Source organism: Penicillium oxalicum, chromosome VII, assembly GCF_001723175.1.
Source record: "Penicillium oxalicum strain HP7-1 chromosome VII, whole genome shotgun sequence".
Taxonomy (NCBI): Eukaryota; Fungi; Ascomycota; class Eurotiomycetes; order Eurotiales; family Aspergillaceae; genus Penicillium; species Penicillium oxalicum.
Window position 1 is genome coordinate 1,282,200 of NC_064656.1, and position 19,054 is coordinate 1,301,253.

At 51.6% G+C, this 19,054-nt stretch overlaps 7 protein-coding genes across 7 annotated transcripts; 4 read left to right on the forward strand and 3 right to left on the reverse strand.

The window, feature by feature from the left end:
- Positions 1–1,297: 1,297 nt before the first annotated feature.
- POX_g08985 (Argininosuccinate lyase) lies at positions 1,298–2,819 on the forward strand (the record flags this gene model as incomplete). The annotated part of the gene is made up of 2 exons (XM_050117751.1): positions 1,298–1,352; positions 1,480–2,819. 2 exons carry the CDS (start codon positions 1,298–1,300, stop codon positions 2,817–2,819), a joined length of 1,395 nt encoding a protein of 464 aa, XP_049965895.1.
- A 319-nt stretch (positions 2,820–3,138) lies between these two features.
- On the reverse strand, positions 3,139–4,618 carry POX_g08986 (uncharacterized protein; the record flags this gene model as incomplete). Its single annotated transcript, XM_050117752.1, has 2 exons — positions 3,139–4,034; positions 4,300–4,618. The coding sequence occupies 2 exons, from the start codon at positions 4,616–4,618 to the stop codon at positions 3,139–3,141; spliced, it is 1,215 nt and encodes a 404-aa protein (XP_049965896.1).
- A 1,014-nt stretch (positions 4,619–5,632) lies between these two features.
- POX_g08987 (putative succinate dehydrogenase [ubiquinone] flavoprotein subunit) lies at positions 5,633–7,915 on the reverse strand (the record flags this gene model as incomplete). Its single annotated transcript, XM_050117753.1, has 6 exons — positions 5,633–5,852; positions 5,915–7,303; positions 7,370–7,533; positions 7,598–7,671; positions 7,742–7,796; positions 7,874–7,915. 6 exons carry the CDS (start codon positions 7,913–7,915, stop codon positions 5,633–5,635), a joined length of 1,944 nt encoding a protein of 647 aa, XP_049965897.1.
- A 1,059-nt stretch (positions 7,916–8,974) lies between these two features.
- On the reverse strand, positions 8,975–10,510 carry POX_g08988 (26S proteasome regulatory subunit 7; the record flags this gene model as incomplete). The annotated part of the gene is made up of 4 exons (XM_050117754.1): positions 8,975–9,854; positions 9,922–10,151; positions 10,215–10,329; positions 10,416–10,510. The coding sequence occupies 4 exons, from the start codon at positions 10,508–10,510 to the stop codon at positions 8,975–8,977; spliced, it is 1,320 nt and encodes a 439-aa protein (XP_049965898.1).
- A 354-nt stretch (positions 10,511–10,864) lies between these two features.
- POX_g08989 (T-complex protein 1 subunit delta) lies at positions 10,865–12,815 on the forward strand (the record flags this gene model as incomplete). The annotated part of the gene is made up of 7 exons (XM_050117755.1): positions 10,865–10,909; positions 10,963–11,014; positions 11,067–11,089; positions 11,148–11,177; positions 11,240–11,269; positions 11,327–11,899; positions 11,958–12,815. 7 exons carry the CDS (start codon positions 10,865–10,867, stop codon positions 12,813–12,815), a joined length of 1,611 nt encoding a protein of 536 aa, XP_049965899.1.
- A 681-nt stretch (positions 12,816–13,496) lies between these two features.
- Positions 13,497–14,841, forward strand: POX_g08990 (uncharacterized protein; the record flags this gene model as incomplete). Its single annotated transcript, XM_050117756.1, has 5 exons — positions 13,497–13,562; positions 13,650–14,323; positions 14,382–14,411; positions 14,475–14,698; positions 14,753–14,841. 5 exons carry the CDS (start codon positions 13,497–13,499, stop codon positions 14,839–14,841), a joined length of 1,083 nt encoding a protein of 360 aa, XP_049965900.1.
- Positions 14,842–15,863: 1,022 nt separating this feature from the next.
- Positions 15,864–18,768, forward strand: POX_g08991 (putative dipeptidyl-aminopeptidase B; the record flags this gene model as incomplete). The annotated part of the gene is made up of 3 exons (XM_050117757.1): positions 15,864–18,228; positions 18,311–18,580; positions 18,641–18,768. The coding sequence occupies 3 exons, from the start codon at positions 15,864–15,866 to the stop codon at positions 18,766–18,768; spliced, it is 2,763 nt and encodes a 920-aa protein (XP_049965901.1).
- Between the last annotated feature and the right edge of the window lie 286 nt (positions 18,769–19,054).

The window sequence follows — 19,054 nt, forward strand, 5'->3', positions numbered from 1 at the left end:
GGAGGCGGCTATAAGCGTCCACTGTCACCAGCCCTACATGGGAGGCCCTGTATGTAGATAGTTATCCCTCAGGTTTACCTCTTGGTTGATCCCAGTCAAAGGAAGAGAGCCGCTACATGTATCTTGTGCCCACCTACTGTCCGGAGCCTCTGATAAGTTTTCATCGGCCGCTCATCCAGCTTCGCCGACCTTTAAATTATCATCTCAGCTAATGTTCACAAAACGATCGTCCAATCAAAATTTTTTTTTTCTTTTTAGAGCTGCCAAGCATGACATTGAGAGCAGATTGGTGCTTTAGTTGGGACGAGACGCCGGGCGGGCGGGAGACAACCACCTGAAGTCCACTGCATCGTCTCTATCGTGCTCTGCTTCCGTGATATAGAACTACCGGAGACCCAGGCTCCACTTTCAACGTCTGTGTTTCTCAGATTAAGAGGTAGTCAACTTCCTAAGTCTGATCCATCATCCCGAGATTGAATCATTGAGAAACTCCAATTTCAAAGCATAAACCATCCGGCTAGTTCAACTTGATTGTTGAGCCTTGCAGAGTTGGCTTCGATAGAAATGTATTGCTTCAATCTGGTCCGATCTCGGTCCCGTCAGCTTCCTTCAGCGGGCGATCAATGATAGGTAAGCTCGCAGCTCTGGCTTCCTAAACGCAGAGATGCATCAATTATGCCTATATAGGGAGTCATGTACCTAATGGCCGAAACGCTTCCTGGGTGTTTACTCCATCAGGTTCAGCCTGAAAAGTACTACACACCCACAGAATTGTCCATCTATAAGTTCTCTAGGAGGCAAGAGAGGTAATTGTTAGTGTTTCAACCTCCTCACGCAGCCGGCGTGGTCAAGTATGTGTACAGTTTGTAGACCACATTCTCAGGAATTACCTACAGAATAGGTGGCAGCAGACCAGTCCCGCACACAAACATTTGGTCATTTTCTCGCACCCTGATGCGTCATGATTGATGACTCACGCCCATCAATTCTCACATCTCCACTTCGTTGAGTCTTCGTGGACTCCAGAGGTCCAAATGGTCTGTTTATCAGTCGAAAAGCTCGACGATTGTTTGCTGGGGGACTTCTCCACTGTGGGTTGATCTTTCCCAAATAGGACTAGCGCACCGATAATCGGGCCAGCCAACAGAAGCAAACGACTCGTTTCGAGTCATCGTCGACTGCATCTCCCTATTTATTATCGCGTGTCCCTCCCATCGTGGTCATCTCTTCACACTGCTTTTTCCCATTCTGCCCAATTGATCTTTTCTTTTTGCTGAACGCGAAATCACAAATCACAATGAGCAATTCCAAGGGAGTCGCCGAGAACATGCTCTGGGGAGGCCGGTTCACCCGTAAGTACTGAATACTCAGCATCCTTCTCTACCTTCTGTGCCTTGCTATCCTCCTGGGGCGCCAATTTTTGTAATCTCATGGCAGAATGACTGACGTTGAGCCCAATTGGGTGGTTCTTCTCAATAGAGGGTCTTGATCCCCTGATGGTGCAATACAACCAATCCCTACCCTACGATCGCATCATGTGGAAGCAAGACATCGCCGGCTCGATCGCCTTTGCCCGTGCCAACATGAAGACCGGTATTCTGACCCAACAAGAATTCGCCGCCATCGAGCGTGGCTTCCAGCAGATTGCGGAAGAGTGGCGCACCAACACTTTCGAAGCCAAGGAGAACGACGAAGACATCCACACCGCCAACGAGCGCCGACTCAGCGAGATCATCGGCAAGGAGATTGGCGGAAAGCTCCACACTGGCCGCTCGCGAAACGAGCAAGTCGCAACCGACATGCGACTTTGGCTCCGTGACGAGCTGCGAAAGCTGGACGCGCAGCTCTCCGATCTGATCAAGGTCTCCATCGCGCGGGCCGAGAAGGAGATTGATATCATCATGCCCGGCTATACCCACTTGCAGAAGGCTCAGCCCGTCCGTTGGTCCCACTGGATGTTGTCGCACGCGACTGCCTTTGCCAGTGAGTTGCAGCGCCTGCGCGAGGTGATCCGCCGTGTCAATCGCAGCCCGCTCGGGTGTGGCGCGTTAGCCGGGAATCCCTTCCAGATTGACCGCGAGGCCATGGCCAAGGAGCTTGGCTTCGACGACTTGTTGTACAACTCCATGAACTCCGTCGGTGATCGTGACTTCGCCATGGAGACGATGCAGTGGGGTAGCTCGTTTATGCTCAAGATCTCTCGCTGGGCCGAGGACTTGATCATCTACAGCAGTCTCGAGTTTGGGTTTGTCCGTCTCTCCGACGCCTACTCCACCGGCTCGTCATTGATGCCGCAGAAGAAGAACGCGGACAGCCTGGAGCTGCTCCGAGGAAAGTCGGGTCGGGCCTTCGGTCAAATGGCCGGTCTGATGATGACCATCAAGGGCTTGCCCACCACCTACAACAAGGACTTGCAGGAGAGTATTGAGCCTCTGCTCGACCACATCAAGACCGTCAGCGACAGCATTCTGATCGCCACCGGTGTTCTTTCCACCTTGACGGCCATCCCGGAGAAGATGACCGCCGCTCTGGCTCCCGAGATGCTGGCCACCGAAATTGCGGATTACTTGGTCCGCAAGGGTGTGCCTTTCCGCGAGGGCCACCACATCTCCGGCCGCGTCGTGCAGCTGGCAGAGCAACACGGCGTCCCCATGGACACGTTATCGCTCGAGCAGTTGAAGACGGTGGATGCTCGCTTCGACGAGGACGTTCAAGCCTGCCTCGACTATGAGCGAGCAGTTGAGCTGAAGGACGCCATCGGTGGTACCAGCAAACGTGCCGTTTTGGAGCAAACGGCCGTGTTGAAGAAACTCTTGTAATTTCATCCAAAATATCCGGTGTACTATTAGGCTTGGGGTTTTTTGCTTTTATTTTTTCTGTCTGAGGGAACATTCTTGAGCAAGGTTTTGTGTTTCAAGCATTTCGGGTGTATTGCTCTTTTTGTTTTTGAGGGGGAAAGACAAAAATTTTATATTCCTTATTTCTTCAACGTGCCTGCATCGAATTCAATTTAGACTGCTTGTTAACCTAAAAGAAAGAGACAGAACAGAAAAAGTAGTCACGCGGAAAAAGCCAGTATACAAAAGTGGAGCGCACGAGAGAAATTCATCATACAAGTGCTAATAGTTCCACACCCTTTCACTGCTCCAATGACCACCTCATCCTGGTTCCCGACGGAGACTTCTCCTTCTGACGAGGCGGTACTCCCCCAGATTCATACGCCGGTGGTGCCTCGTCACCCATAGCATTGTCACCCTCTCTGTTAATTTCCGCGGTTGTGTGGGATGCCACTTCGTCCCCTGTACAAGTGCCAGTCACCAGAGATCGGGCATTGGCTCGACGAGGCGTCTCCCGAGCCCCTGGAATGCCGGAATTTTCAGCACCAAATGTCATAAAACTCAAGACATGTCGGTTCCCGGAGCCATCTGCGGATGGCGTGCGCGCCGATCCAGAGCCAACCACGGGCGAATATTGTTCGAGGTTTGAGCCCAGAACGATACCTTCGCGAGTCACAATCTTTCGTACAGTCTCTCGATTGGTAAGTGATGCGGCTTCTACCTCGGAATGATCTGTTGCACTGGCGGAGTTAAGGACAAGGCCTTCAGGACTGGATCTTCCAGTAGTCGCAGTGGCAGTAGCATGATTCGATTCAGTCAAGAAATCTTGTGCAAGCGGACTTGCGCCTCGTCTGTTTTCCAGAGGGACATTAATGAGCTCTCTTTGTGAATGGGCGGATAGTTCAGCGCGTTGTCTGTAGAAACCCGTATCTGAGAGCTCAACAGCGGATTGATTGCTCCGAGGTATTGTCCCGAGCATTTCACCGGGTGGGGATGCTCTTCGTAGAGATGGCAGTCGAACGAAGCCATCAGACGAAATGGAGAGAATCCCCGAGCCCAGAGTGGAAAACCCAGATGAGTTGAAAGAGATAGTTGGAGCAGTCGTGGCCGAGTTTGCGGTGGGATTGGTCATTGAGGTATTGTCTTGTTCGCTTGGATTATTTGGTGGAAGAGGTCTCTGATGACTGTGAAGCGAATCTGTTGAGAATGAGTCAGTGTCTTCTTTTGGGACAAGGTCTGTTCTTCGTGGGAGGTATTCACCATTCATCGGTCTAGTTGGTCTTTTTTCAAGAAAGAAAAGCTCCGTCTTGGTTGGCGAAGAGTTCTCGCGGCCATTTGAGCATCTCTTGGATAAGCGCTGAAAAGCAGGTCCAAATGATTTCCCTAGTCTGTTCTTCTTGCGCGAACAACAACAGCTCCAGCAGAGAAGAATGAGCAAAATGAGCGCCGCGAGTGCTCCCACTATACCTCCAATCATGGGGGCTTTGCTGGGAGATGCCACATTCGCCGCGACATCGGAAGGCGAAGGAAGCGCCGGGGATTGAGAACTCTCTGCACTGGCAGTGGGTGCGCTCGACGATGCCGTAGAAGTTGACAGAGTTGAAAGGCTTGATGAAGGGAAATTTTGTAGGACCGTTGAAGGTGACACTTTGATAGCTGTGCTCAGGACCGAACTTGCACTGGCACTCAGAATCGAGGAAGACAATGACGACGACGGTGACGAAGAAGACGAGCTTGCAGCACTCGCATACGATGCTGAATTCGAGTCCTCGTCGGGACATATCCCAGTGGTACAAGGATCACTAGAGCAACATCCCATAAATCCACCACCAGCGGAGCAGACATACCACAGTTTCGAACCAGTGCAGCTCGTTGATACACGACGGGATAGAACCTCCATCATCAGGGCCGTGTCGGATCCAGAGGAGAATGTAGCGAGGAAACCTCCTTCACTTCAATGGCGAGACAAGATATTGAACAGGACACAACGAGGCCAAACAAAAGGACTGTTTGTGTGAACTCGACAGAATTCATTGCGTCGTCGATTGTTGGCACGACCGCCATGGCTGCTATTGTCCAGAGGTGTAAAGTTACCCCAGACCGAGTTCACAGCCACCCGGCACGGTTCATGCGACCACCGTACCTCATCAGTGGAACTGGTTTCTTTGTTGCTCGAGTAGCCAAGACCAGGATCGGTCTGGGTCAATCACCATTAATAGAACTGGTCGGCCGAGGAAGAATTCAGGGCTGACAGCCCTTTGTTCGGAACGACCTCACATCAACAGCCTCATTGGCTGTATCGGAATCACCATCACCGCAACGTAATCTCCCTGTGGACTGTAAAGGGACCCCAGATCTTTGACATTCGGTCCTGTGCGAAGGTGACCTCTTAGAGGAGAGGGGTCTTCCAGGAATGAAGCTGCCCAGATCTTTGCGGTGTGTGATGCTTCAAAGATAAGAAAGCACGTGGAAAATTTTGAAGGATGTTTATTCGACAGCTCTTGATGGAAACGGAGATGTCAAGAAACAGAAGACATGGCTGAAAGGGCTGAGTACACGAACGATTCGCCGATGAGCTTGGCAACAAAGGAAAAAGAAAAAAAATAGAGATAATATGGCTATACAGGAGAATAGATAACACACTGTCAAATAAACAAAAACATGCTCTTTTCATGGACTCCAACCTCGACGCCGCGATGAGTCCCCGAGTCTCTTTCAGATATACGATGTAAGACTGAGATCACTCTTTCGATCGTCAGGAAACGCTTCCGTGGTATCCTCATACAATGGCGATCTTAGTAAACACGCTTGAAGGGAGGAACAGGCTTGCACTCGTTCTCATCAAGAGTGTTGGCCTCCACAGCACGGTAGCTGAGATCAACATTGCCGTGAGCCTTCTTCTGCCAGGTGAGAGTGTGCTTCATCCAGTTCTCGTCATCACGCTCGGGGTAGTCCTCGCGGGCGTGAGCACCACGAGACTCCTTACGGTTGGAGGCAGCCACGGCGGTTTGGGTACTGTACAATGAATGTTAGTCAAGATATTCCCCCAAAATGCCAAATAGTTGAGGACTACTTACGCGCAAGTCAGGAGGTTACGGAGTTCAAGGGTCTCAACAAGATCGGAGTTCCAGATCATGCTGCGGTCCTTGGTACCAACCTGCTCATACCACTGGTCGATTTCGTTCACACGCTTGACACCCTCGTCCAAGCTCTCCTGGGTACGGAACACAGAGACATCAGTCTGCATAGCCTTCTGCATGGCGCTGCGGATCTCGTGGGTGGACTTGGGGCCCTCGGCGGTGCGGGCGAAGTCAAGATCCTTGATGGACTGAGCACCGGCATCGGAGGCAAGCTCCTTGTGGGGCTTGCCAGGAGAGGCAATGTCACGGACACGGTGAGAGACGGCACGACCGAAGACGACCAGGTCGAGCAGAGAGTTGGCACCGAGACGGTTAGCACCGTGGACTGAGACACAGGCGGCCTCACCACAGGCGTAGAGACCGGGAACAACGCGGTCGTTGCCATTCTCGTCAACGTCCACGACCTCACCGGTGTACTTGGTAGGGATACCACCCATGTTGTAGTGAACAGTGGGCAGGACGGGGATAGGCTGCTTGGTGACATCAACACCAGCGAAGATGGAGGCGGTCTCCGAAATACCAGGCAGACGCTCGTGGAGCAGCTCAGCAGGCAAGTGGCTCAGCTGGAGGTAGATGTGGTCCTTCTCAGGTCCGACACCACGGCCCTCACGGATCTCAAGGGTCATGGAGCGGGACACAACGTCACGGGAAGCCAGATCCTTGGCGGTGGGGGCATATCGCTCCATGAAACGCTCACCCTCGGAGTTGAGCAAATAACCGCCCTCACCACGAGAACCCTCGGTGATCAGGCATCCAGCACCGTAGATACCGGTAGGGTGGAACTGAACGAACTCCAGATCCTGGTTAGGAAGACCGGCACGGGCGACCATGGCCATACCGTCACCAGTACAAGTGTGCGCCGATGTGCAGCTGAAGTAGGCACGTCCGTAACCGCCGGTGGCAAGAACAGTGTGGTGGGCCTTGAAACGGTGCAGAGTACCATCCTCTTGGTTGTAGGCGATGATACCGCGGCACTCGCCATCCTCCATCAGCAAGTCGAGAGCGAAGTACTCAATGAAGTAGTTGGTGTTGTGGCGCAGCGACTGGCCGTAGAGAGTGTGAAGCAGAGCGTGACCGGTACGATCGGCGGCAGCGCAGCATCGGTAGGCCTGACCACCCTTACCAAACTCCTTCGATTGACCACCGAAAGCACGCTGGTAGATACGGCCATCCTCAGTACGGGAGAAAGGGCAACCGTAGCCCTCCAGCTCGCGCACAGAGGCGGGAGCCTCACGAGTCATGTAGTGAATCGCATCTTGATCACCGAGCCAATCCGAACCCTTAACGGTATCGTACATGTGCCATCTCCAGTCGTCCTCGTGCATACTTTGAAAGGTCAGTGTCCAAACCCCACGCGAGAAAAGAATTATTATCATGAATGCCAAAACCTACTTTCCAAGAGCTGCATTGATACCACCCTGGGCGGCAACAGTGTGAGAGCGAGTGGGGAAAAGCTTGGAGACACAGGCAGTGTTGAAGCCAGCCTCGGCCAAACCGAAGGCAGCACGAAGACCGGCACCACCGGCGCCAACCACGACGGCATCGTATTCGTGATCCTGCACTCGTCAGTTTCATTTATCGCCGGACGTTTAAAGAATCTGTCCGACCAATTCCACTTACGATGACGGGGTACTTCTCAGAGATCAAGCCTTCGGCGGCCTTCGCGCGCAGAGGGCCGGGAGTCCAGAGCCGAGCTGCCGAAACGGGATCGAGTTAGTGAATCGTGGACGGACTTTGTTGTGAAAAGGCCAAGCGAATGCGTACCAGCGGGTCGTGATGAGGAGAAAAGACGTCTCTGATCCCGTAAAATACGAGAGACCTAAATCCCAAGAGATCAATGATCAGTAAAGACTGGTCATGCCAGGCCACAGACAGATTCCCTCATCGTGGACACACCTTGTTGGCGGGAGCCAAGCTCCGCGAGCCCAAGAAGCTCATGATGACGGATCAGAAGAACACTGAATATAAGAAATCCTCAAGAATGGTATACGAGCACCGGCACTCGGTGTGTGAGTGTGAAAGAGAGGGAATGGGTCGGCAGAATTGGAGGAGGGAAGGTGCTGATTTCAGGATACGACTCCTCTGGCGATCGGGTTGCGGTTGGCGGTTGACGCTGACATAAGGCACTTCTCACTTGCCGACGGGCAGGACCGGGGCCGATCTGCCCAATCAGAAGATCTGCAAAGGAAAGCAGTTCTGGTAAAGCCTCGGGCAGCCGCTTGTCCGTGATTGGCTTTACCCACGTGACTCGCCATCTGTCTCGGCCGTGACGGGCAGAAGACAGTACAAACGTCACATCATTCTCGTGACCATCTGATCGGAGCTCGACGGTAAGAAGGTCGGAAGTGTTTATCCACTCAGTATGGTATTTTACTACAAGTTGCATTTACGAGTATGCGCAATGATCGTAATTCCACATGGTCGGGTATCATTTCTATCAATCGAACTAAGCAGCACGTCCATCACCTCACCAGCTGGATATGATGGGAAAGATCCCGCTGAGCCTAGCTTTGGACTGACAACTGGCCAGACGGGTGCCGATCTCAAAATCTCGATCTCAGATAACAAGCGATCTGTCTGACTTCACTTTTGGCTCAGACCGATTCGATATGTACCACCGATCTGCCCACCAAACCATATCGGGGTGTATCACATGACGCAAAATATGCTATGTTCCTGTTCGAGTACCCATCGAAAGCAGTGGCGGATATGGATTGATAATGAGATTAAACCTGACCCGGGCAATTTCACGTTCTTTAGATGTGCAGTGGACCGTAAAAAAAAGACGCCACCGTACAATGTGTGCTAGTGTAAGGAAATGGAAAGGTCAAAGCCAAAGACCATCCTACATCCGCCGCATTTTGCGCCCCTGTCGATTATACAAATTCGGACACTTGTTCCTGCGGCTTTAATTAAAAAAGGAATAACAATCTGCATGGCTGAATTCAACCGCCAGGCTTGTGCTGGAAAGAAAACTAGTGGTCTGCCCAAATCTCTCTAATTGTATTGCATGTATGTTGCCGTCGAGTTGAACTTGAGGTTGCCCTTGATGACCTTCTCCACTGATGCGAGGAAGTCCTTTTCTGTGGCAACCTTTCTCCGTGCACGAATCGCAAACATGCCAGCTTCGGTCGCAACACTGCGCAACTCGGCACCGGTAGCGTTGGGACACAGCCGGGAAATCAACTCCCACCGAATATCCCGCTCAACAGACATGCTCTTCGCATGAATGCGGAGAATGTTGGCACGACCCTCCACGTCTGGTAGAGAAAATTCAATCTTACGGTCGATACGACCGGGACGCATCAGAGCGGGATCGAGAGTCGAAGGTCGGTTAGTTGCGAACATGACCTTAATGTTACCGCGAGCATCAAAACCGTCCAGCTGGGTAATCAGTTCCAGCATGGTACGTTGAACTTCGTTGTCACCACCAGCGCCATCATCGAATCGCGCACCACCAACAGCGTCAATCTCGTCGAAGAAAATGATGCAAGCCTTCTTGGTACGGGCCATTTCGAACAACTCACGCACCATTCGGGCACCTTCACCAACGTACTTCTGCACCAACTCACTGCCGATGACACGGATAAAAGTCGCGTCGGTTCGGTTGGCAACAGCACGAGCACAAAGCGTCTTTCCAGTTCCTGGAGGACCGTAGAGAAGTGCACCTTTGGGCGGATCAATACCGAGGTTCACAAATCGCTCCGGTGATAGGAGCGGCATTTCGACGACCTCCCGTAGCTTCTCGATCTGCTCCTTGCATCCACCCACGTCACCATAAGTGACATCGGGCTTGTCCTCGACCGTCATCATCGTAACACTGGGATCGATTTTGGGCGGGAGTGGTAGCATAATTTGGTACTTGTTCCGGTCGACACTATGCCAAACAAGATCAGCAAGGGCGGGTAATTCAGGGGACCGAGACTTCAATTGCGTCGACTTACCCAACTCGCATGCCTTCTTCGATATCCGTTGGGCTGACGCGCTCTCCCAGGTTCACTACGAACTTGGCGATCTGTTTCACGTTGATCACATATTTGCTCTTGTCGGAATCTTTCTCATCCTGAATAATCTTTGTGCAACGAGCCACTTGGAGCGGCTGTTCTTCGGCCATTCGTTGCCGGTCGGCGGCAACATCCCAAAGATGGGGAGGCGCGAGACCCGTGTCGGATTCCTGAGGGCGTGTCAGCTTCACTGGCAACCTAAGTTATGGCGGCACATAGGACCGGGTAATCACCTTGACGCCAATCTTCTCGTTCACGCTTGCTTGTTTGTCCTTGATATCTTTCTCGAGTTTCTTCAGGGCATTTGCGTATGGCGCCGCGCCATAGGTCTTCAGTACTGCGATGTCGCTAACGGGGATGAGAGTTAGAATTCATTCCAACACTGTTATTCTTCGCCGAGATGCACCTCAATAGACCAAAGCTAGGAGTCGTACCTTTCCGTAAGAGGTGTGATCTTCTTCTCTGGCTCCTCGTCATCCGCATAGTTCTTCTGGTACTTCTCCCAGTTGGCTCCCGTGGCGCTAGGCATGATGCAAGTGTCGGCAGCCCGGAGCTGACAAAGTAGGAGAGCGAGAGATAATCGATGAGAAACAGGGCAAAGATAAAGTTCCCTTTTGAAATGAACTGTCGATGGTTGGTGTCCCTGAGAGTTCACGGGACGACGAGTAGAGAAGGCTGGCAGGCGTAGATGGGTTAGACTAGTGATGTAGCAGAGAGCTGCGGTAGTCGAAGCTCCCGTCCGGAACGGAACTCACTAATCAATGCCAAGCTTCATCACCGCCCCAGCACCTCGCAGAATTTCCTGTGTCCCTCCACCAAGCGCTACCTCGAATTCCCCTATTGAACTAATCTACCGGTTCCATTAAGATTTTTGACAGTCAAGATGGCCACCGCAATGGCCCAGGGAGGTGGTAATGCTGCTTTCAAGGTACGATCGTCGACACTCAATTTGTGCGAATCGGTTGCTGAAAATACACACAGGATAAGGAGAAGCCCATGGCGGTGCGGCAATCTAATATCCTCGCAGCCCGGGGTAAGTGAGCATGTTCCAAGATTGTGAATAGTCTGATGCTAAGTTACTACAGCTGTCGCCGACGCCATTCGCACGGTATGCTCTTCCGACTGAAATCGAGGGGACCGGAATGAGGGGCTAACGGGCAAAATAGTCTTTGGGACCCAGGGGCATGGATAAGATGGTACGTTGCGAAAGCGTTTGATTCTTGGGCATTGCGACGAGAGAATACTAACAGCTGTCCAGATTCAAACTCCCAAGGGAAACACGATTATCGTACGTGCACCGCTTTCTTGTCGGGTTCGACGCTCGCTCCGACTAACCCCGCCTTAGACCAATGATGGAAACACCATGTTGAGGGACATGAGCGTGATGCACCCAGCTGCTCGTATGCTGGTTGACCTCAGTGCCGCACAAGATGTCGAAGCCGGTGATGGTACTACATCAGTTGTCGTCATTGCCGGTAGCCTGCTGGGTGCCGCTGAAAAGCTGCTTTCCAAGGGTATTCACCCCACAGTTATTTCCGAATCCTTCCAGCGTGCTGCCGGTGCCGCTGTTGAGATCCTCCACAACATGTCGCGCCCTATCAATCTCACCGACCGTGCTACCCTCCTCCAAGCCGCCTCGACCTCCCTCTCCTCGAAGATCGTTTCTCAACACTCCAGTCTGCTGGGTCCGATGGCCGTTGACTCCGTGCTCAAGGTTGTTGACCCCAAGACAGCTGAGAATGTCGATCTGCGCAACATTCGCATTGTGAAGAAAGTCGGAGGTACTATCGAGGATAGTGAAATGATTGATGGCTTGGTGTTGAACCAGCCTGTCATTAAGAGCAGCGGTGGACCTACAAGAATTGAGAAGGCTCGGATAGGACTCATTCAATTCCAGCTGAGTCCGCCCAAGCCAGACGTATGTGCCTTTCAGATGATGGTGTAAGTCAATGCTGTTTTGCTGACAACGTACGCAGATGGAGAATCAAATCGTTGTGAACGATTATCGTCAGATGGACAAGATCTTGAAGGAAGAGCGCCAGTACCTGTTGAACATGGTCAAGAAGATCCAGAAGACCAAGTGCAATGTGCTCCTCATTCAGAAGTCTATTCTTCGAGATGCTGTCAATGACCTGTCCCTGCACTTCCTTTCACGCCTGAAGATTCTGGCCATCAAGGACATCGAGCGCGATGAGGTGGAATTCCTTTGCAAGACTCTCGGCTGCAAGCCAGTGGCCAATGTCGACTCTTTCACCGAGGACAAGCTGGGTACCGCCGATCTTGTGGAAGAAGTCCAGGCCTCTGGAGCCCGCTACGTCAAGATCACAGGCATCAAGCAACAGCCCAGTGCCGTTAACAACCAGACTGTCTCCATTGTTGCTCGTGGTGCGAATAGTCTCATTCTCGATGAGGCTGAGCGCTCCCTCCACGATGCGCTCTGTGTCATTCGCTGTCTGGTGAAGAAGCGCGCTATGATTGCTGGTGGTGGTGCCCCCGAAATTGAGGTTGCTCATACACTTGCCATGCGAGCTCGTGAGCTGACTGGCACTGAGGCTATTTGCTGGAAGGCTTTTGCAGATGCGATGGAAGTGATCCCCACCACACTCGCGGAGAACGCCGGCCTTAACTCCATCAAGGTTGTGACTGACCTGCGTCACCGTCACGCTCAGGGTCAGCACAATGCTGGTGTCAGCATTCGCAGCGGTGGTGTCAAGGATGACATCACCGAGGAGAACATCTTGCAGCCCCTGCTGGTTAGCACAAGCGCTATCGAGCTGGCCGCCGAGACGGTGAAGATGATCATGAGAATTGATGACATTGCTTTGTCGCGGTAAAAACATCATGCAGCGACTGCCGCTCTAAGCTGGACGATGAACCGGCGGTGAACGTGACGAGTAATTACAAACCAAAAAATGAACTGTACTGAATAAATCATGGTCATTCCATCTTCGGATAGCTTGGCAAAAAGAGAAGCGAGAATGCTTTTTCGTAGAGAGTATCAGTAACAACCGAACAATAGACAAAAGATAGGAAGTAACTGTCCTGAACGTTAGTTATGAGTATTGAATCAGTTTGAAGAGCAGGTCGTTGAGGGTCAACTCAGGGTGTACTGCTGCAGTGTATGAGCAGGTTCGTGCTATCTCTATTTGAGCGCTGTTCTTGTCTCCCGACCCCCTACATTGTAGGTACCTCATAAACCGCGTCTCATTAGTACGATGACACGGTACCTCCTAGTCCTACTGGCAGTGTAGGGCAGGCGGTCAGCAGCCACTGCACCGTTAGCCTGTAAGCTGAGCGTGAATCATATCAAACCACTTGGATTACCGCTTCTTCTTTAAGAGTATGTCCTCTCAAGCGCTCAGGGAGCCCTCCCGTATCGGGTTGCTTGGTGTTACCAAATAGTCACTGATAGCTAAACACATTTTGCTTGATACGGCTGCCTGTGCGTGCCAGCTCGAGTATTTACCTGCTACATTTGTACATTCTATATGCTCGTTTCCTACTGCGAATCCAAAATGCCACGTCGTTGTCACACAAAATCACGCAAAGGCTGCGTTCAGTGTAAAGAACGGCATGTCAAGGTGAGAGAACCATACGCTGGCTGCTTATCCCCATCCATCCCGGATCACATTTGTAGGACAAGGTTCAATGCTAATTGCTTTATGTAGTGTGATGAGCAGCAGCCCACGTGCGGTCTCTGTGTGAAACGAGAACTGACATGCACCTATGTTTCTCCTCCCCCAAGGCGAAAGTCTACCATAAAGGCTTCACAACCAGCAAGTGTTCGCTCTGTATCTGCTACCTTGAGCCCATTTGCAAACGCTCCGCACCTTCCCAGACTCGAAGAGATGCGGCTGTTTCACCATGCCCTTTTAGTGACAAGTCCCACGTTCATCAAAGATGAAATCGACCGAGAGTTCTGGCAGATGGTCGTCCCTCGCATTGCAACAAATCACAGTTATGTCCTCAACGGATTTCTAGCAGTTGCTACCTTACACCTGGCATCATTAGAGGCTGAGCGCTCGTCGCACTGGCTTGAAATTGCGTTGACCTACCATAATTCCGCCATTAATGGATTGCGTCAACATCTAGAAGCTAGCGAGCAGAATTGCGAGGCTCTGTTCAGTTGCTCGGTCCTAAATCTAATTTTTGTCACTGCCTCTCCGGGGATTCAAGGAGGAGGTGATCCTGTGGACCCATTGCGTGACATTCTCACCATGCGATCCTTCTTGAGTGGTACTGCCGTTCTCTTTCTCCAGATCTATCATGGCAAGGAACAGACCAGTATCGATTTTTGGATCCTCCGGGAGAAGAAAAAGGAAAAAGCGGTATCAAAAGATGGGTACGTCTTTATGCCTCTTTGCAGTTGGCCAGACATTTCAGCTGACATTGTCTCCTAGTGAGGACCCTCGGATGGTTGAATTACACCAGTAAGTGTGTGAAGTCTTTGACTCTGTGTTTAGACAAAGACACCAGCCAAATGACGTGAACAGGACCACGTTAGAGAAACTTCATGGATTTCGGAAAACCCTTGATGCACTCCGCAGTCCACACCTGGAGATTTATCAAAGCACTCACAACCTGCTTCGTAAGGCTATCGAGGGTTGGCCTACAGAAGACAGTATATCCTGGCCCATCGAAATCGGGGATGCTTTCCTGGAACTGGTGAAACAGGAAGACTGGATAGCTCGGATCATGCTGCTTTTTCACGGCCTAGGTATGCATCTGATGTCAAGAAAATGGTTTGCCAGGGGCTCGGGACGCAGACTAGTTTTGGGAATCCTGCAACCACTCGAGGGTCAAGTTCCCACCGAATGGGTGGACCTCGTTGAATGGATTCAAGAAGCAGTAAACTTGTGAGAGGCAAGCGGATTTTTATTTCATGATGTTCAATAGGATTTTTTGGGATTCTTTACGTTGCGGCCCATGCCGCACGATAGTCAAATCCGCAGAACCCACAACCCTCTCTATCGTTCAGACCTCGCAACGTGAGTGATCGCGGCGAGTGATGTCAAGTGCTTCTTACCTATGGAGCGAAACCCAGAGACTAATGCCACGATACTTAGTGACCCCTAGCTAATCCAATCTTAGGTAGTAGACTCGTGTGAATATTTCTCTCGTATTCGTCAGGGGCTCTTTCAAAGGCCGCCAAGTATGATAGTACCAGAACTTATGGATACGGTACCTCCCCTTTTTATCTGGAGGCAAGTAGATAAGTTATATTTTTTCTCAGTCGCAAGATTCTCCTCTGCCTGCTGTTTTCCATTCTCTCTCAACAAATGCCTCGTGCCGCATCTCTTTTCCGCAAATAAAGCAGAACCCGAAAAGTAGATTCAGGGAGCTGCTGTAGCTTTGCGACCCCCCAAGAACCCCCCCTAGGGAGTCGGAAGTGCACAACCTCCATCAAGACCAGCATGGCCATGTCAAGGAGAGGCAACAAATCGGCTCATGGGAGTGTGCCTCTGATATTACCCAAAAGGGTGTTGAATAGGGAAGCAGTTATTCCGTTTTGGGGACTCAATAGCGAGCTTTGTCTGCCCCCAACTCACGGCTAGCTTCAGCCCCCTCTCACCCTCCGAGTGATATTATTAGTGATTGGCAATGAAATGAATTTTACCTGTAGCTATTTGAGCTCCGAAAATGAACTTTCTCACCTGCATATATCTCTGTCAAGATCAATCGAGCACAATCTCCCCTTCAGCTTGTGTAACCCTTTCCAGAGCAGAGCCCTCGACAGTCTCAAGATCGACGTTCGGGACGTCATTGGCTGATTGAGCACTTTGGAGACTCGACTCCACACTCCCGCTGATAAGATCGGACGCCCGATTGCGAGGTACTCGTGACCAGCTCGTCCGTGACTTTCCCCCAGACAGTTCACGATCATGGGGAAGCTTGACGAAGGTGAGGTCCCAGAGACCGTACCACTAAACCGACCGCGGTTGGGCTCTACCGCATCTCACTCGTCCTCGGACTCGGGGCTCTCGATCGCCTCCGCAGCCTTTATCGATGCTCACAAGGGCGAGTTCGCGGCCGCCGGTGGAGAGGATCAACGATACCGAGATCTGGAAGATGGCGCTGAACCGGAAAGCGATGAGCCCTTCCTGCACTCGGCCACGACAAAGACGAGAGCAGTCTCTGGTCGTCGCTGGTGTTTATTGGGTCTTCTCGTCTGCGTGGTGATGGCCAGCGGCTGGATCGTTGCGTTTGTCGCCTTTCTCGTCCAGGGACGCAATCCAGCAGCGGCGGTATCCTCGCATTCTCAGATCGAAGTGCACGAGCCGGACTCTGCCACGGGGGGTACCAGCTATGGAAAGCCCGTGACGCTGAAACAAGTGCTTATGGGCCAGTGGTTGCCCCAGTCGCATGCAATTGCGTGGACGGCCGGACCAAACGGCGAAGACGGACTCTTGATCGAGCAAGGTGAAGACAAAGATGGGTATTTGCGGATTGAAGATATCCGGGACCGCAAAGATGGATCTGACGGCTCGAATGCGAAAGTACTGATGAAGACTTCGAGATTCCTGGTCGGCACTACCCCCGTCACTGCGTCTCGGATCTGGGTGAGCCCGAACCATGAGAAGGTCCTCGTCCTGTCTGACTATAAGTCGAATTGGCGACACTCGTACTATGGAAATTATTGGATCTTCGACGTGGCAACTCAGACCGCCGAGGCCTTGGATCCAGAAAACCACACCGGTCGCATTCAGTTGGCTTGGTGGTCTCCGGAATCGGATGCGGTCGTCTTTGTCTGGGAGAACAACGTCTACTTGCGCAAACTCTCATCTGCCAAGGCCATTCCAATCACCACAGACGGCGGCAAGGATGTGTTCAACGGCGTGCCAGATTGGGTATATGAAGAAGAGGTTTTGTCAGGTAATGGGGCAACGTGGTGGTCCCTGGACGGCAAATTCATTGCCATGCTGCGTACCAACGAGACAGACGTCCCCGAGTATCCCGTGCAGTACTTCCTTCATCGTCCCTCTGGCACGAGTCCTCCAGCCGGTCTGGAGAACTATCCTGAAGTCCGACAAATCAAGTATCCCAAGGCCGGTGCCCCCAACCCGATCGTCAATCTTCGATTTTACGACGTCGAAAAGGACGAGCTGTTCACGATCGTGATGCCGGAAGACTTCGTGGACAACGATCGGATTATTATTGAGGTTGTCTGGGCCCCCGGAAACAAGGTGTTGATCCGTGAGACAAACCGCGAGAGCGATGTTGTGAAAATATTTTTAGTGGATGCTCAATCTCGGAGTGCGAAACTTGTTCGGTCGACAGATATTGCGGCCCTGGATGGTGGCTGGGTCGAGCCCTCACAGTCCACTTGGGTCATTCCAGCTGATCCTGAAAATGGCCGACCAGATCCTGGATATGTCGACACCGTCGTCCACGATGGTTTCGACCACCTGGCATACTTCTCCCCCCTGGATAGTTCAGAGCCTGTAATGCTCACTTCCGGGCACTGGGAGGTGGTTCAAGCCCCCACCTCCGTTGATCTGAAGAAAGGTCTGGTCTACTTTGTCGGCACCAAAGAAGGACCAACCCAGCGACACGTGTATCAAATCAAGCTTGATGGCTCCGATCTCCGTGCTCTGACCGACACCTCTAAGCCTGGATATTATGATGTCTCATTTTCAGATGGCGCCGGATATGCCCTTTTAAGCTACAAGGGGCCTGCGGTGCCCTGGCAAGCCGTAGTCAGCACCGGCGACAACAAAATGACCAAGGAAATCATCATCGAAGAAAACAAGGAGCTCACTCAACAAGTTAAAGACTTTGCTCTCCCAGCGGAGGTCTACAGCACTGTCACAATCGACGGGTTTGAACTTCAAGTGGTCGAACGCCGCCCTCCACATTTCAACCCCAAGAAGAAATACCCCGTGCTGTTCCACTTATATGGCGGACCCGGATCTCAGACGGTAGACCGCAAGTTCACCGTCGATTTCCAGGCCTACGTCGCCTCCAGCTTGGGTTATATCGTGGTCACGGTCGACGGACGTGGAACCGGCTTTATCGGTCGCAAGGCCCGATGCATTGTTCGCGACAACCTTGGCTACTACGAGGCTCGCGACCAGATCGAGACTGCAAAGATCTGGAGAAAGAAGCCCTACGTGGATGAGACTCGTTTGGCAATCTGGGGATGGAGCTTCGGTGGCTTCATGACCTTGAAGGTACTTGAACAAGACGCCGGAGAAACCTTCCAATATGGCATGGCTGTGGCGCCAGTGACAGACTGGAGATATTACGGTAAGCCACGCAATGACTCGCGAGACTTTGTGACATTGCCTTTGCTGTTTCTATTACTAACCATATAATACTTCCCATTTAGACTCCATCTATACCGAGCGCTACATGCACAAGCCCCAGAATAACCCCGAAGGATATAGCAATTCCACAATCAGCGATATCACAGCCCTAGGCGAGAATACTCGGTTCCTCATCATGCATGGAGTGGCGGACGATAACGTTCACTACCAGAACACGCTTACATTGCTCGACCGAATGAATCTACAGAATATTGACAACTGGGATATGGTGATGTTCCCCGATTCTGACCACAGCATCTACTTCCACAATGCGCATACCGTCGTATATGAACGTAAGCACGCCTTCCTTGGACACCAGAAACAAGAACTCTGAACTAAAGTGTAATATCTAGGCTTGTCAAGCTGGCTCATCAACGCATTCAACGGCGAATGGCATCGCATTGCCAATCCGACCCCGGTGGAGTCATCGTGGAAGCTGGCGAAGCGTGTCTTCTCTCACGCATTCTCTTTTGCGTCATAATTGAATCTCAGCTTGTTCGGCCTTCATCTGGCCCCCCATAATACAGAATTACGTCACAAAAATACTAAGGGCGAATGTTTCCAGTTGAAAGATGTGGTTATATGATTAACATCGCTATGTGTAATCCCAAAAGATGGTGATATGCAGGTAGAAATAAAACGATATCAGAGTCCGGATATGCAGGTATGAGGCCAGCACATGAATGCTTTTTTGGCAGAAAAAAAACAGAGACAAACCAAGAGGATATAACGCTATGAGAAACAAAATAAGTATAAACAAAACTCCG